The sequence below is a fragment of the Xenopus laevis genome, chromosome 4L (assembly GCF_017654675.1).
Source record: "Xenopus laevis strain J_2021 chromosome 4L, Xenopus_laevis_v10.1, whole genome shotgun sequence".
Classification (NCBI taxonomy): domain Eukaryota; kingdom Metazoa; phylum Chordata; class Amphibia; order Anura; family Pipidae; genus Xenopus; species Xenopus laevis.
Window position 1 is genome coordinate 103,551,555 of NC_054377.1, and position 18,822 is coordinate 103,570,376.

The 18,822-nt window shown below is 36.2% G+C and overlaps 1 protein-coding gene across 5 annotated transcripts in view; it reads right to left on the bottom strand.

The window, feature by feature from the left end:
- Positions 1–18,822, bottom strand: part of suco.L (SUN domain containing ossification factor L homeolog) — a 52,316-nt gene that overhangs the window by 18,656 nt on the left and 14,838 nt on the right. For 2 of the 5 annotated variants that reach the window (XM_041590550.1, XM_041590549.1), the window contains exons 3-13: positions 18,638–18,739; positions 18,284–18,426; positions 13,400–13,537; positions 12,611–12,764; positions 11,682–11,796; positions 10,793–10,914; positions 9,139–9,206; positions 7,234–7,341; positions 5,206–5,311; positions 779–799; positions 364–419 (exon numbers count right to left, since the gene is read on the bottom strand). In XM_041590550.1, the coding sequence (XP_041446484.1) occupies positions 364–419; positions 779–799; positions 5,206–5,311; positions 7,234–7,341; positions 9,139–9,206; positions 10,793–10,914; positions 11,682–11,796; positions 12,611–12,764; positions 13,400–13,537; positions 18,284–18,426; positions 18,638–18,739 (1,133 nt within the window). The remainder of the gene's footprint in view (positions 1–363; positions 420–778; positions 800–5,205; positions 5,312–7,233; positions 7,342–9,138; positions 9,207–10,792; positions 10,915–11,681; positions 11,797–12,610; positions 12,765–13,399; positions 13,538–18,283; positions 18,427–18,637; positions 18,740–18,822) is intronic. The other 3 variants (XM_041590553.1, XM_041590551.1, XM_041590552.1) reach the window with 2 other exon arrangements.

Consider the following 18,822-nt stretch of genomic DNA (forward strand, 5'->3'; position numbering starts at 1 on the left):
ACCTACAAGTAGGTTTAAGAAGATTTTGATGGTATTAGTAAACAGGAAAGATTAGATAACCTTGTGAAATAGAAATCAGAAAAAGAACACAATATGCTTCATTTGAGTTTAGTCTTTTATATCAGTAAACAGAAGGTGAAATTAAGAAGAAGAGACAAACAGAGTTATTGAAGGTGCTGAAAGTAGGGTAATGACTGACCAAGAGTATTTATATACTAAAAGTAGGGTGTGTATGGTTTCAGTTTCTGTGAGCTAGTGTTAACCCAAGGTGAAATAACTTTAGCTATAATCACTGAATTCTGTATGGATGCACATACAACATGAATCATTTATTATAATTTACAATTATTATACTTAATTTACCTTATGAGGCTTAAGGGGCAAAAGTGTTCTGATCCAAAATGTGATATCAGCTCCACCTAAAAAATAAGATGAAAAATAAGGAATACACATACAAATACTGAAAGACCTTTATCTAGAGTCAAAAGTACCAACAAGCAATTATGGAGTTGCTCTACAAATAAAGCTTCTCTTGTTATTAGGAAAGAGCCAAATACAGGATTTGGTTACCGATTTGGCCAAATCCAAGCATATTTGGCAGGATTCAGATCTGTCTGAATACTATATATTGTGATTTTAAAGTTCTGCATAACTGAAAACATGAAGTTTTGTGAAGGATTTGGTATTTGGCCAAATGCAGAAATTCTTGATTTCAGTGCATCCCTACATGCCATGCACTAGTGAGCTGCACAGAAAACATTCAGAGAGGTTTGCTAACCTTTATGTACTTGATGAACATCTGAAGCAAGAAGGGTCAGGAAACGAGAAAGAGAAAAAAAAAGTGTCAGTTCAGAGAAGATACATGCAAAAAGCTACATCATCTAAAGAATCATAGCTTAATATGCTTCTTAGAGGAAACCAAGTGTATCAAGTTGCAGTAATTCACAGGTATATGCCCTGTTATAGCCCTAAAGCATAGACACACCCACCCACCCTAGTATAATCCTTACCATTGTCACACACACCCTTTTTAAATTATATACAAATGTTGTTATAATTATACAGAACTTTAATTCTGCTTAAAGTCTCCTGTGTATATCAGTGTGCATTGGATCTAAAACTAGCCATAAATAAGCAGATTTAAAGGAGAAAGAAACCCAGTCGGCACAAAAACCTTCCCCCCCCGTGTGTTGCCCACCCTCCCTCCTCCCCCCTTGCCTACCTGTCCCGCTGGGTAAATGCCCCTAACTTGTTACTTACCCTTCTGCTCAGGTCCAGTCTACGGAGTTCACCGACACCATCTTCTTCCTGCTTTGTACGGCGCATGCGCAGTAGGAGAATTTCGCCGGTACGATCTACTGCGCATACGCCAAAAGTCACAAAGTCACAAACTTTGTGACTTTTGGCGCATGCGCAGTAGATCCGTACCGGCGAAATGCTCCTACTGCGCATGCGCCAAAACACCGGTCAAAGCAGGAAGAAGATCACGTGGAAGAAGATGGTGCCTGTGAACTCCGTGGACTGGACCTGCGCAGAAGGGTAAGTAACAAGTTAGGGGCATTTACCCAGCGGGACAGGTAGGCCAGGGGGGAGGAGGGAGGGTAACACACGGGAGGGGGGAGTGTTTTTGCACCGACTGGGTTTCCTTCTCCTTTAAGCAGCAAGACTTTGCTCCTTTTATCTGCTTGTGAATGGGCCCTACCAGACAGCCTTTCCTGCAGATATTTGCTGAAAATCACGCAGAGAGATTGGGCCACCTCAGTGGGTTGATGTGGCTTTCTTTCAATGGGCCTGCATCGGCTGTGTTTATGATCTGATCATTGGCCTGGGTCATTTTAAGTAAAAGTAAGTAAAAGGTAAAGAGATTCATTAACTTTTGTGGGATTATTATTGCACAACAGGGGAATATAATGTAATCAAAATCTGGCTGCCTCCATTGCACTGTGTGTTTAAATAAATCACTGCTTATTAAATGACCTATAGCAGAACAATAACATATTTCATTTAAATTATGTCACTAGTATTTTAGATTGAAAGAATGCTAAAATATATAGAAAAATCTGAAAATCTTGTTAAAATCGTTTTACATTTAAGTTACTAAAATGTTACTAAAAATTATTTTCACACATGCCAAAAAAAGGGGTATGTTTTTAAAAGACACCTGTTACCCAATTCAATAATTCATATCTTGTTAATCTAGCAAAATAAACTTTACTTACACTAAATAAATTCTTGAAATCTTGTATTAGCCTTCTTCTTAAACGAATGATAGCAATAAGCAGCCATTACTGCTATATCTTGTTAAATTGATGGCATTGTATGCAAGAATATAGTGCACAGGATGGGGGATGCGAGGAGTAAAAGGGAACTGTAATATGTAAATTGATTGCTATGCTAGTGGTAAAGTAGGGAAGGCAATAGTCATGCCAGGTTAAAAAAATTCAAAAAATGAATTCATATTTCAACTAAAATGTCTTTTTATTATAGAGATTTTCATTTCTGGGTGACAGGTTGCCTCAAATACACATACTGAACATACCGAAAAATACTGAGTATCTCCCACAGAAAATGGAAATAAAACACTAATTATATTTAGTTTCTTATTTTGGGACTAAGTTTTATTGGAGAAGAGAAAAGAAAGTACAGGTATCAATGCAAATGATTAGGGATATCAATTATTGATCAGGTCTTAAGGAAAATTGCAATAAGCATTAGTAAACTTTTTGTACTAATTTATTAAATGATTTTATTGCATTAAAGAGTAATTAGAACAGGGACAGTCATTGTGCTTTATGGCAAAATCAACTCCTAAAAGTCCCAATTGCTCATTCGCACTAGTAAAACTTACTGCAACTTTATCCACTCAATTATAGTTTAGTAAAGAAGCACAAGCTTTAAATGGACAAATAGTTAAGAGGAAGAAAGATGCAAGATGTATATAAGTTTGACATAAGAGACATTTAATTGACAGCTCCACCCTCAAAATATGCATAAAAGATAAGCTTTGGATTCAAAATTAAGAAAATTACAGATTTCAAAATGTAATTTTGTAGAGTTAAGAGTAGAATGAAAGCATGCAAAAATCAATTTACGACATGGACACGCAATTTCATTTAGTTCCTAAGAAAATATATAAGGAGGAAAAAAAAGTGCAATAATTGTCCAGACTGCTGTCACAGATCACAAAAAGGGCCATTAATAAGAATCTTGAATGCAGCCTTTTTTCTGGATAAATTTGTCCACAGTTAAGCCAATGAGAACTAGTGTTGTACAGGCTAGCCCGAAACTCACTGCACCTATGGATCCAGACCAGCACAGCATACCTCCAGCAGGTTGCAAGTGGGTGGCAGGCTTGCACACCAGTCCTCCTTTCACTTATATTTCTGCGAAGGCCCTGCCCCCTCCAATGATGTCAGTGGGATAGTTGGCACAGGTAAACAAATGATGATAGAGGGTTGGAGTCCACGGTTTGACTTTTTTTTTTCTCAGATCCCCTGAGTTTAGAAGCAACAAAGATAAAGCTGCCGAGCAATCACACAGTGCTCGTCTGTCTCACTGCTCCCCTTCTCTTCTGCAGGCACAAAGGAATTTCAGCACAAAATGCAAAATTGCACATTTCAGCACCAAAATCTGCCGCCTCTGTCTGCATCCGACCGGTGCAGAGGAGTGGGGAGCAGCGGATTCTTGGCCTGCCTTTCTCAGATGCCGAGATCCATATCGTATGGCCTTAGCCTAAAGGCCTCGCTTAAAAACAAGATTATTTTTTCTGTTTCAGTGTCAGAATCAGACCGTGTAGATTTGAATTAGAATGCAATTATTCTTGTTATCGGCAAGCAATCCCTTGATTTTCCTTTCAATTCAATATTCTGTGAAGCACTTTATGCAGAAGCCCCTAGAAATTTAATATGATGTAGAAAGTCTCATTCTGTGAAAATTCAAGTCATTTTCACAATTTGCTTGAGAGTTTTGATGTTTTTTTGAATTTAGTATTTTTTTGTTTTAAATACCCTAGTTTTGCATTTTAGGTAGTTTCTGGTTGCAATGGTCAGAGACTCCTGCAAATATTCAGTGTCTGAATAACATTAGAAAATGAAAAGGAGAGGGTGCAAACAAAGAGCTAAGTTACACACAATGAAAAAATGGCTTCCCAGTTCATCAGTCAGGCAAAATCTTACATTTCTTTTTTCAGGAGCTTGAAAGGGGTCATGCATTTTCCACAAGTGCAGTGTGCAAAGTGCAATTTGTTTTTCTTTTATGCACAGCACAAGGTTTTTTGCCATTATACCAGGGACACTGCAGCCTCAGTGGGATGATGAGTGGTGCAGTCTGTCCATCAGCTCTAAAGTAAAATATCCTGTAAATAGGAAAATTCCCAGGGCCACCGTTTTAGTTAAAACATGCCTTTACAAGACCTTGGTTCCTTCAAACTGCAAATTTTCATATTAACTGCAGCACTGTTTAAAGTTAATCTACCATGTGCCGAATCTATGTCAGTTTTTTCTTTTCTATTATTTTTATAATAATGTTAACACACGAAAATTGCATAACCCTCAAAAGCATTACATCATGAAAATCAAAATAAGTAACAATGTTACAGAAAGTAGCAATGCACGCAGCACATAGTCTGTGTAAGTTTTTCACCACATCAATGTTTATATCTAACTAAATGTATTGAATAGATTTATTGTATGCATATTTATTACAATTGGTGCCTCCATGACACCTTGAGGTACTTGAACAGTTTAAAAGGCCTGTTAGGCTCAAAGAGCCAGCTGCAGCTTTCCCTTTAGCAGATTCATAAGGAAGACGGTAGCAGAGACATTTTTGTATATATATGCATGCTGGCCAAATGTAGAACACTGCAAGCTCTTGCAAGATAGTAACAATTTTTGTGCACATGGCAACGTGTCCGAGTTAATTGATATTGACTTCCTGGCTTTGGAACTATTCAGGTACTACCATCTTTTACAAAATGCTGTAAATCACTGTGCAGTATACCTACCCACCGGAAAAATACCCGTCAAGGAGGCACACAGTAAACTTCTAAGGCACAAATTAATCAATTTTACCCTTAGCAACAACTTTATAATGGATACATATGTGGCATTATGAGGGATAGCATCTGAGTGCCTAACGTATGTCTTGCACACCTCATAAAGTAAACCACTCACCATGTGACTGCATAAATATTAAAAGAACCCTCACCTTGACATATTTTGCATACATCTGTTCATCCAGTGGAAAACTTTGAACATTTCTTTCATCTCTTGCATGGAAAGTACCAAGCTTCACCCATTTATTTGTGGGATACCTATAAAGCAGAAGGTTAATTTAATACATGTGAAATTTGTAGTGATTGTTTGAGTGACACGCAAGTCAACTTGCTATGTGTCTCCCAATAATGAATACAGCATTGATGAAAGAAGGCAGTGCTCCATTCATGGGTGAAGTGCAAGTCTTGTGTTCTATTCTAGGCACAAATACCTGAGAATTTATGGTAAAGTGTGAAGCACGTTGCCGAAGTGCAAAAAACATGATGGTTTGCACCCAGTTTTTGCACACATTCATACTGGTCTGTACTTTTGTAAATGAGCCCCCTTGATATTAGTTTTGGGTGTTGTAAAGTTAACATATGTATAAAGTATGGCACATACTTTATATCTCATTTTTTAGCACTGATCACTTTATTTTATTGAGTTGGCATTCTTTCATGGCATTATCAGGTTTTGGTTTTCCACACAATACATTTAAAAAATAGCAAACACCTACTTTGCAGCAAACCCAGGCATTGCACAAGAAGAAGAGCATGTCCAAGCTGCATAATGCAGACGTTTCATGATTTATGAGTGTGGTAAGAAAAAGAGTATGCCAGTAATTGCGGTGCATTCAATCAGGGTCCTATTTATCATGCTGTATAAAACAACGGAAACAAACATCACTGGTGATGTTGCCTATAGAAAACAAAAAGTAAAAAATCTGAATGGTTGCTTAACTTGCAGGTTACTGTTGAAATATAATTGCTTATTGGTTGCTATAAAAAAACATCACCAATGATGCTTTTCATCAGTTTTACTCACTCAATACATGTAGTCACTCAATGTGTATTGCAAGTTTGGTACATGATGAACGAATGGCACAAGTAATTTCAAACTTGTTCTAAAGGAACAAAATATTCCTGGTCTATCAAACTATTTGCTGACTGTATGTGACAGACATATTTCTGTAATTCCTAATCATGGGGTATTGAAATGTTCTTTTAACAAAACTGTGCCTAAGACACACTACTTGCCAACACTCTGGGAGCAAAGAGCCAGTTAACACTCATGGCAAGGTAGAGGCAGTGTGATCTTTCAAGAGGCTGGAGTTCCATTTACATTTGTGCTCCAGCCTTAAGGAAGGACTGCATCGCCTTCACTCCAGTGTGACCTACAGAAGAATTGGCCCTTCTTCAAATATTTGCCTGGGCATATAGAGAATATTACAGTGCTGCATGACTAGTACTACTACTAGAAAATCAATTCATACAGGAGCATGTCAGTATCATCTTGATTTAAGTTGTGAATGGGTGCATCGTTTGCCATTATTGGGTGAGCACTCCAATGGCAGTAGGCCCTTTATAAGAGATCTGCCCATTACGGTATGTGTGCAGCCATCTCGTTAACTGCACTTGTGTTCCTTTACTGCATAGGATCAAGCGGCTTGCTTTGAGTGCTACACATAAACAATGATATTCCAGTGCCTCCAGCTGTAAAGCACATTCTCCTAAAATATATATGCCATCCATATTCTATTGATTGCTTGGAGAGCTCATATTAGTAAGAAATTGTAGGAATCCCACTTGAAGGAGAAATAATTACTATTATAGAGCCACTGAACATCTTGGCTTTTAAGTAAAGGTTCAGTTCTCTGGTACTGTTTTCTTTAGTTTTCTGGTGCACCACAGAGCAATAGTCTTATTCCACATAATTTTTCTCTTATTGCCCCAGGCTGATGCATGAGCAGTGAGTGCATGAACTGTGCATGTGCACCTGGCACAAAGAAGGAATTCGACCGATCCATGGTGCTCACTCACATTTGGCACCCCCCCCCCCAGTGATTTCACTTTTTTCTTTAATGCATATAATATAAATAATAATAATGGAATGTAAATTATGAAAGTACTCAGAAAAGGACACAAACAAACATTTTTGTTCCTTATAGAAAATCCATTAGTTTAATACTACATTTTTTCACCTGTCACTTATAGAAACCAGGAAATCTTTTGGAGTAGAAGAAAAGAGCTCGTAGTTTGCTATATCAAGTTGCTTCACTTGGATAGGCTCACACAGTTCAATAACAAACCTGTTGAGGAAAAAGAAAATTCTGCTTGAACTTTATATATGTGGATAGTAGAAGTTTATTAATAAACTGTAAGTACTTGTTTACCCAACTAAATTGCACAAATCCTAATTTAAGATAGTAAACAAAAATGTTTTTGCATTGAATGAAATTAATAATAAAAGTGCACCCCCTAACATATTATCGGAAAACCAAGGGGTATAGGAGGGTAGGAAACCAAGTGCAGAATTTACACAGTGGAAATTAAGCATAAGGAGCTGATTAACTTTCAAAGGGGACCTGTCACCCAAAAAAAATATTCCAAATCCTATTTTATCACGTTGTCAATAAAAATGAACTTTAAATACACTATATAAATTATATGAATCTTGTTTCATTTCGGTGTGGGAACTCATAATTATAGCAAGAAGACAGGAGCCATTTTGTGGACACTGTTATTAAGGCAAGCCTTGCATCATCTCAAAATCTTGTTTGTGCACCAGAATGGGGGACCTGATGTCCATCTTCATGCACAGGTTACACAATTAAATGGTGAAAAGAGGGGGGGGGGGATGTGGGAGGTGCAGTTACATCTAGTAAGTGCTGCATGGAAAGTGAAAGTAATTGCCTGCCCCATCTCTATGCCTAAGGCATAGAAGAGGGACAGGCAGTATCTGATTGACAGCTAAGATTTTTAAACGAGTTTACGGCAACTCCGAATACTTTCATATAAAAAAAATTGGATTTCATTTTCAATTTAAAAGGACTTTTATTTTACAGCTTTTTATGTCTGGGTGACAGGTCCCCTTTAAACTTTCATTCAGGCACATGAAAACAAAAAGTTGAAATACTATAATGTTGGAAATGGAAAGAATAAAAGAGGTAAATGCAGTTATTGCAAAAATAGCTGCATTGTATGTATTGTAGCTTCAGTTTTATTAAAAAATAATACCATACCTATAGTAACATAGCCAAAATTAGAAATATTTCCATACACAAGTACTTTCTTTCCTTCAGTACAGATAGACCACCTGAATGATCAGAAACAGGAAGTAAAGAGCAGCTGTGGCTCCTCTTAACTTCCTTTCTGCCAAAGAAAATGTTCTGTTAAAACAGATAATCCCCAATTCATCAGGATTACAATATACGTAGAAATTGTCACCCAACATTTCATAAATGTCCAGATGGTGAGGCAATATGGTTGTATAGCTAGGCTTGTACAGTTAGATTTGGATGATTCAGTGGATGATTTAGTTGGTGTATTCACTATTCTCATGGCTGATGTAAAAAAGAAATATAGAACTTCCCACACCAGTCAGTTGAACTGAAGAAGCTGCTCGGATGAGTAGTGAAACGTCTTCATTGATTACTCAGCAATCCAGTTGTTTTAAAATTTACCTTTACTAGATATACCATGACCTGGATGAATGAAAATCTTCATAGTCATAGATAAGGGAAAGAAAACAAAACAATATACAGTATGTTCAACACCATGTAATGGGTGGTCTGTTCTCCTTGTAATGCACAATCCCTGATGAGAGAATTTTACAGGCTGGTCATCTTGGAAGAAGAGCAATTAATTCTTCTTCTTTACAAAGCACTTGTAGAACCACACCAAGAATATGTCTTCTGTACACAACAATGACATATATGTGGTGTGGCTAATACAAAATGAATGATGTATGCAAAAGTTACACCCTTAATAACTATTCCATGTCCAGGGGAATTCAAAATACCACTCCTTTTCACAATGTGATTAGAAAATGTGCAATATATTTTTTTCTTAGGAGAAAGAACGGTCAGTTACTGATTATAACTTACCAAATTTTTGTGCTACATGGATTTAACATATACAGGTCCATGTTTTCTATTAGTATCGCAGATGTGCTCTGAAACAAATTACAAAACAGAGTTAGTCTCGAGAAAATAAATGTTCATAACTGTGAGTATTTGCCGCAAACTGGAAACGTGTTCAATGGAGTGATGAACTGTGATTTTACCATCTGACTGCCTAAATGAAGTCAAGGTTTGGCAGATGCCAGGAGAACACTACGGGGCACATTTACTATGGGTCGAATATCGAGGGTTAATTAACCCTCGATATTCGACCATCGAAGTAAAATCCTTCCTTCGAATGTCGAAGGATTAACCGCATTTCGTAAACTATTCGAAGGATTTTAATCCAAAGATCGAACGATTTTCCTTCGATCAGAAATTAGTTAGAAAGCCTATGGGGAAGGTCCCCATAGGCTAACATTGGTGCTCGGTAGGTTTTAGCTGGCGAAGTAGCAAGACAAAGTTTTTTTTAAAGAGACAGTACTTCGACTATCGAATGGTCAAATAGTCGAACGATTTTTAGTTCGAATCGTTCGATTCGAAGGTCGAAGTGGCCAATTCGATGGTCGAAGTGTCCAAAAAAAATACTTCGAAATTCGAAGTATTTTTCATTCGAATGCTTCACTCGAGCTAAGTAAATGTGCCCCTAAATGTCTGAATTCTCAACATGGCTGTAAAATTTGACGGAGGAGGAATAATGGCTTGTATTTTTATAGCCATACATAAATAGCAGCAAAATTAGACTTTGCTAATTTTTATTTGACGTTTAATAAAAATAGGTTTAGCATGTTAGCTTAGACTCTATTTACTCATGAGAAGGTAAACATCAAAATATCGCTTTGTTTGCATACAGACTAACTTCTGAAGCATGGCAGAGATTATTGAAATTATTTTACACAAACAAAGTGATCCCTTGGAACTTGACTTTATCCCACAGCAGAAGCAGAGGTCTGACCTAAATCAGTAGATTTAAAGTGATTCTGGAAGGAGAAAAAAGAACCCCAATTGCTTCTCACTCGTTCAGCAGTCTCTCGATTAATAACTACCTATTAAATATTTTGTGATTACCATATAGTAATCACTAACCAGTTAGGAGTATAAAGTGCTTAATTATGAATTTACTTAAATTGAACCTTAATTCAGTTAAATTAAAGTGCAATATAGTTCATTCTATTGATTGTATTATAAATTAAAAAGTTGATGATAAATACTTGTTAAAGTTAATTGTACAATTTAGCACTTGCACTTTAATGTAACTGAATTAAGGTTCAATTTAAGTAAATTCATAATTAAGCACTTTATACTCCTAACTGGTTAGTGATTACTATATGGTAATCACAAAATATTTAATAGGTAGTTAACATAACCGAGAGACTGCTGAACGAGTGAGAAGCAATTGGGGTTCTTTTTTCTCCTTCCAGAGATTATTGAAATGGCACACAAGACGACTGCAGGAGTTTTACCTGCCTTTTTTTTATTTTTTAAGTAGCTTGAATAAAAAAGGCAAAAGATGGATTTACCTTCTCTAAGAACTGCCTTCAAATGTGGCAGTGCACATATTGGAGGGAGGTGGCACTGAAAAGCAATTTGGGTTTTCTTGAATATGGACAACATAAATATTAATGCATGTTTACATTACCTTGGCCTCAGGGTTGGCAGAAAGTATTTTTGCTCCACACTCCACTGAAGCATAATTGTTACGGTTTTTTTGGACCTTCACAGCATGCTGTCCTCCATTAGATGAAGGGTGCATTGACTGGCCTAGAAAAATATATATTTTTTAACTTAAGCAAAGTATATGTTAAGTATTAAAATGTGCTGACACTCATGTGATAAAGCACAAAATTTGCCTTTGATTTCTAAGTACACAACCTTCACAAGAAGATGATTGCCCTCTAAGGGGCTTGTGGAATGATCACTTGACTGTCACTTAATTCCAGAAATGGCTTTTGTTAATACCAAAGTAAAGATAGAAGGAAATAGGTCAAGCAAAGGACATCTGTTGTACAGCATAAAGACCCGTCCAAAAACATGTGTTGGAATAAATAATATGAAATTAATATCAAGTTAAAAAAAACAGTTGCTTTCTTTCTGCACATGAACAAAATGGTGTACATCACATTTTTGTTCAGTAAAGAGAAACAGTTGGCTATGGGAACAGATTTAATCTTTGCTGGATTAGGAGAGAGTGGAAATCAGAAAGATTACATGTTTCCTCTCCTCCCAGCAGCTGCATACAACTTATTCACAGTAGCTGACACAGCAGTTCTATTGCAAATTAAACATTTTCTCTACAAAAACAATTACAAAATCCACTGTACTATGAAGTACCTATCGTAGCTTTGCTTTTAATATACAAACTCTGAAAGCCTAATGGGAATTTGGCTAGATCTATCTATAAAATAAATATAAATATAAATATAAATATATATATATATATATATATATATATATATATATATATATATATTGTGAACAATGTGCATACAGTGCCACTATTATTCATTTACAGTTTCAGTTTGACTTACTTTTCTCTTTTTCAACTTCCATAACTTGTTTTTTCCATTCATCAAATGTTGGAATGTCCTTTGTACCTCCAGGAGCTACTAAGTCTACACCTGTTGCTTCTTTTTGATCTGCTTTCTGGAAGGTCAACAAACATGCCGAAAGTGATTCCAGAGGCCTCCAAGGCTTGCATATATAACTAACTGATATCCAATAAAGGCATCAAAAGACATAAGGGATGCACCGAATCCACTATTTGTTATTCGGGCGAATCCCTGAATTCTTTATCAAAGATTTGACCCAATACCGAACCAAATCCTAATTTACACATGCAAATTAAGGTCAGGAAATGAAAAAAGTGGAATTTTTTTTTTTACATCCTTGTTTTGTGATGAAGTCATGTGATTTCCCTTCCCCACCCCTAATTTGCATATGCAAATTAGGATTCGGTTTGGCCAGGCACAAGAATTCGGCCGAATCCTGCTGAAAAAGGCTGAACCATGACCCAATCCTGCACCGAATCCTGGATTTGGTGCATGTCTAAAAGACATCCATTCTCCACATTTTAAACCTTGCAACTATTAAAAAAAAGTTGATTTCGATCTACTAGCACCAATAAAATGAAATGCTTAAATACAAAATGTCTGACTTTTTATTAAAGCAGCTTTTGGAGTTTTAAAACGTATTAAAAATATATTTACAAAAATGGCAGGAGCGAGCCTCATATGCTTAAGTTTTAAAGTTCCAGTGATATTCAATTTTGCTTATGCTTTCCTCATGGTACATTCTACACCCAATTTTGCTTCTATACATCCTGAAAGTCATGAATTATTGCAGGACGTACTTTTGAAGTGACAACTGTATGTTATTGCATATCACAATTTCCCAATACAGGATATAGCTGGTACTAAAATGAAAAGCACAATTTGGCAATTAATGTTTACATAGCTACCTTTTTTTCTGTATGCTCTGAAGAACTGATAGGTAATTTTTGCTTTTCCTTTTCAGCTTCTGGAGTTTTAGACACATTTTCCTCCTGTTCTTGAGATGTTGCTTTTCTTTCACTGTGCTGAACGGAGATGTTTTCAGTATGATGACCCACAAGCCTGAGAAGAAATATAAAAAAGACAAAAAGAAAAATACAAAACATACATTTTTTATTGCTATCAATGCATTTATCTGTAAGCAAGCACTAAAGATGCAATACTCAAAAATGCAGTATTTAGAAAAAATTGGCAAACCCCAAAGCAATCAAACTAATATGGTTACATGCTGTCTTTTAAATTATTTTATTTTTATCATACTTCCTGCAATGAGCCATTACTTTGCATTAAAATTATAAATGACGCCAATGGTGCAACTGAAAATGCTCAAGATGATTGTGTTGCGAGACACACATCTAATTTGAAGACGGTTATGCACAAAGTTAGAGTTTCCATTCCTCATACGGATTTGCAAACTAAAATGCTTTACTATATAAGACAAATAATAGAGGGAACTAAAAGGTCTTACAGACAGACAGACCCGGATATCATAATCCTGAAGGCTTTTCAGCTGCACCTCTGCCTTTTCAGACTTCATGCACATACACAATATGCACATTTATAAATGCAACACAAAAAGCGAGAAGAGCATATGAGCGGTTGGATGCTGCATGGGTAAAGGAGCTTTCGACAAGTTACCTTTTTCACGCGTTTGAGCGCTGTTTGATTATGCAAGTTCAGCCTACTTCAATACTCACCTTGCTGGTGGTTTGATAAAAGATGGCTCACTCATAGGGTCAACCTCTACCGCCCCCCCAATGTCGCAGTCAGATTCTGACTGCCCAGCTTCACTAAAGCTGGCTACAGGGAGAGCGTCACTGGAATTTTCTACAGCACTGAAGGAAAAGAAATAACATGCTTTTTACCTTTGATGTGTTTCAAGAAATGAATCAGACCAGAAAAATATTCTAGGTGGAATGGGGTGAGGAAACTACTATTAAGTTTCATATATTCCTGCAATGACATCTACAAGATTAGCTACAGTGGGCCAGGGTTCTAGGCTATATCGATAGCGTAGCTTCTTTAAACCACTTTCTTCCTACCTGGGCATAGTTCTCTCTGCATCAGCGTATGTTTTAAACATTATCTCACGGCAGCACAGAGCGAATCAGCCCCCAGAACAGGCGGATGCCAGATTATACCATCCAGTTACTGATCCACTTGTGGTAATGTGAGGTTGTGCAAAATTTTGTAAAACAGCCCGAAGACAAACATGCTATCAAGGTGTTAATTGCACAACCTTGACTAGCCTTGGGCATGGATCTTTGAGATAAAAATGTACTGAATGATTATATTCTAAATCACACAATTTGTCCTAGAGACAAATTGTGGCAGTTATTGCAGATAATCATCCAAAAAACCACTCAGCGTGCCTTATGTGCTACAATTCCCATTGTCAGGAAGAATCAATTTCTTACAGTTTTCAGCATTTTGAATAATGACAGCTTATCTTTAGCTAAAGTGACAAAATACCATGTTCCACAAAAACAATAAACTATCTCTTGCATAGAAGACTATCTTACAATTTGAACCTGAATGGAAACCAAAGAGACGTCATATAAATAACTGAAAAGAAGCCACTAGAAGCTAATGATAGAAAGTTTTGATTGCTCAGAAATTTAAAGGTGTTGAACAGGAGTTTCGTGAATGTGACTTCACATACTTTCTTCAGCTAAACAGAGCAAACAGCAAAACTGAAGCTATTCCACGTTTGGTACTTGTGAGGTTGTTATTATTATTATTATTATTATTATTATTATTAATAAGGAAAAGCTAGACAGAAAACAATTATGCCTTATCTGAGCTCTGGTAATCAAATTATCTTTGATGCAAGGACCAACTACAGAATAGCTATAGTTTCCCTGTTTAGCTAAATAAAAAAATAAGATTAAAATAATAAGCACGTGTATGTTTGGGCTAAGCCCTTTTTTTATTAATTTCCTATTAAAAAGGGGCTATTAAGGTGTTACGGTATAGAATCTATATTCTGGAAACCTGTTGTCCACTAAAACCACTAAAACCATCATTGCCATTTTCTATTTTGTATCCTATTTAAATAAATTTCTTGTAGGACTAATTAGCTTTTCCCCTTGATGGCCAATCAAGTCTACTGGTTTTTAATATTTTCTAATATTCAGATGCATGTAACTCCTAACTAATTCAAAGAGTGAGCCAATTAATTCAAAGAGTGAGCTTTCATACTAGTTGAAGGTTTTTTGAAAATACCAATTCCACTGTGTGACTGGTAGCTTAGCAAATGTTAAATAAATCTTATTCATTCAAATTTAAGATATTCTTCATATGGTCAATCTGCTCCATGAAGGCAATGCAATAGTGAAGGGAGCTTTCCATTGCTATAATTTTAAAGAGGTCCATGGTATTTGTTGAGCTTAATAGTTACAATGAGAATTGGGGAAATGGCCCAACAAAATTAAACATGCTGCATTTTTATATGCAATGAACGTACAGACTGGGATATAAATGGAATAATAAATATTAGCTATGAACTCTGATATCTGCAGACATATTTCTTGCCTTTTCAAAGCCTGGCCCAATCTACTGCACTCAATGGAAATATTAATGGAGCAGTGCACTGCAGTGAAGGCACACATCTATATGAATTTATTATGGTTTCAACGTTCCCTCTAGTTTACCTCAACAAGAAGACAGGAGCAAACAGAAGTCATAATGTTCAGCAGTAGCAAACAACAGTGTAGGCAAAACAGGTGGGTATGTTGGCCTGTGTTAACCCTTTGCTTGATATATGCCTACTAGTGTCTGAAATGATGGTCTATAACACAAAGTGCAGGTTTGCAGCAGCAAGAAAGCAGGCATCACAGTCAGTAACACAAAAGGAGTTGTTCATATTTAAATTATTTTTTAGTATGATATAGAGAGAGACATTCTAAGACAATTAGCAATTGTTTTTTATTTGTTATTATTTTAGGGGCTTCAGTTATTTAGATTTTCATTCAGCAACTATTCAGTCAAGAATTTCAGCAATCTGGTGGTTAGGGTCCAAATTTCCCTAGCAACCATGCATTGCTTTGAATAAAAGACTGGAATATGGATAGGAGAGGACCTAAATAGAAAGATGAGTAATAAAAAGTAGCAATAATAATAATACATGTTTAGCCTTATATAGCATCTGTTTTTGAGATGGGGTCAGTGGCCCACATTTGAAAGCTGGAAAGAGTCAGAAGTAGGAGGCAAATAATACAAAAACTATAAAAAAAAGTTTTTATGAAGACCAATAGAAAAATTGCTCAAAATAAGTAATTTCAGTTAATAAAAGTTAATTTAAAGGTGAACCTCCCCTTTAAACCTTGCAGCCCAAAATTGAAAGTTGTTTTCAACTGCTGGCCGTCACAGTATGACCACAGGGTAAAGCATTCATCTGTATTTACACTTTGATTCATTTCCCCACTGTCCTGCCCCAACAAGATTTAGCACAAGAGATCCAAGTAGTTGTTCTACAGTATGACTTGATGCATAGAAGGAACTGGATGCCCTTTATAAAATTAAACTTGAATTATCAACATCAGTTCTCCAGTAATAAAATATTAACAACATAGAAAACATTTTAGGAAATTCAGAGCAAACATTTTGACTGCAGTTTCAGATTTTTTTTTTTTTGACATGACAAAATCACTTAATGGAAGAATTTAAATATTTATGTTTTTGGCAAATCATACTATTACATAAACAGCTTGTGTTTTACCATTAGACATATTATAAATATAGGCAACTTTCATTGCATAAAACATCAGTTCATGTGAAAGTCAAACCATAACACTACACATAGCACATATCCAAGAATAATGGGGGAGTAATCTCTTCTTATGTACTAGGGGCTATTAGAATCTAGATCAGGGGTGTCCAACCTGCGGCCCAGGATGGATATGAATGCGGCCCATCTGCTCCATCTGGTTATCCAACTGGTATTGTAGTTCTTTTTGTGTATTTTCTTTACTTTTACAAATCATAAGTGTTTGTGTATTTCATGTATAGCCCCAGACAATTTTTGTTTTTCCAATGTGGCCCAGCGAAGCCAAAAGGTTGGACACCCTGATCTAGATCATTAAAATCTGAACACATTGGTAGGGTTCAGGTTCCCAGAAACCATGCCTGCTGCCATACAGAACACTGTAGAACACTTATACGGGCTTTCAAACATGACCTACAAGCTGGATAATGACTTCATTCTGACCCAGGCCATAAGTAATTTTTAATAGCTATTCTAAACTGTTATTTGCATGCCCCCCCCTCCTGAAACGCCATACTTTAATTACACAATTCGAGGTGGATTTCTTGTACCGACAGATAGAAGTAAATCCCAGATGCCGACTTTGCGGCCATCATTTTGACGATGTACGTCACATCCTGTGTCTATGTTCCGAAAGTAAGCATGCGCAAAATTTATTTCACCCCCACAACCCCTCGCGTCATGCTTTCAACGCTCCTGAACACTTGTCTCACTTGCCTGGGGGATATACAGTAGCTGTTTGTACATGAGCAGAGCTTGGATGATTGATTCTGCGCATGTGCAAGCCCTTATATAGCAGATTTGGATTGGCTTTTCTTTTTTACCACAGGTTAAGTCGTATCTCCCTGGTTTCCATTGAGGGCTGACTACTACCAAATGATAAAGGTTGATGGGTTGTCCCAAGATTAAATCTCTAGTGGAAATTTCTAGGTCACCCTTAGTGACAACTACTCTTACTACTTGACTATAAAATATATTGAAACTGAAAAACACAGTGCAATAATTTTAGGGAATTCATCATATCCAAAAAACTAAAGTGCTATATTATTGTACACTCTTACTTTGTTTTGCTGTTATTGAATGTTATATTCAACTTTTTTCTCTCATTATACTCCATTTTTTACAAGTATTTATAATCAAAAATGTCTAAGGGGCTATGACCCTCTCTGCATGTAGTGATGATACATCAAGCATTCTCTTCAGCACTTCTGATGACAGCAATCATAATGACCCTGAACAGTGCTCAGACCTCCCACTGATGTACATAGAAAGTGGCAAGTGCCAGCTATGAAGAGTTTTGGTCTTATAGCAGCAAAACAAAATGCCCTGTTTGGCCATATACCATAAAGAAAATGGATACTGTTCCAATATGAAAACAGTTTGCTGAATGGATCAATTTAGAGCACCACATGGTAAATATTTTCTATTAAGACATTCTCTTATTTATTGATGTTATTGGTTGTAACACTGAAATTTTGCACCAATTAATTGTCCTTTTCAACAATGTGTGCATGCACATTATAAATATCATTATTTTTTTTTTATAGTGCCAGAAAGTTACACAGCACTTTAATATAATTAATAAAAAAACGGGGTCATACAAATGTATACGTGTATAGAAATATTAAATATACACACACACACACACACACACACACACACACACACACACACACACACACACACACACACACACACACACACACACACACACACACACACACAGAGTGTAGCATTTTTTAGCTAAAGTAATCCATATAAAATTGAAATGTGTGACAACTTAAAAATTACTTGTTTTATTATAATGCAGACTTACTCTGACTGAGGAACAGAAGGAATTGAGGTAGATGAACTAGAAATGTTTTCAGTGTCAGCCGCCAGACTCAAAGTTCCCTTTACAAGGTCTTTAGCGTCTGTGTCAACCACTGGAATTGTTTGAACTTGCTCCGGATTTTTGACCTAAAGCAATAAGAATATTGTATTAGCCGACAACAAAATAGTAATATTAAAAATGTGTCACTGTAATTGTATTTTTCCCTTTTTTGTTTTACTTATACAACCAGTAATGAGTTTTTTACATATATTTTAAAAAGATTTCATTTTGAATGTGTTTCAGTACTTTAATCTGGTTACTTGCAGGGTGCCTTTCAAACTTGACAGAAATGTTTACCTTTTCATCTTTTGCACAGTCTTCCAAATTAATATCTTCTACTTGATTTTCTGATGCAACTGTTTCCATTTGCTCAAGGGGTTTTAGCATATCCATTTCATCCTTTAATGTGTAAACAAAAAAAAAACCAATACAATACTAAAAACACATCCTGAATCAAAGTACTCCACGTCTGTACAGTACGG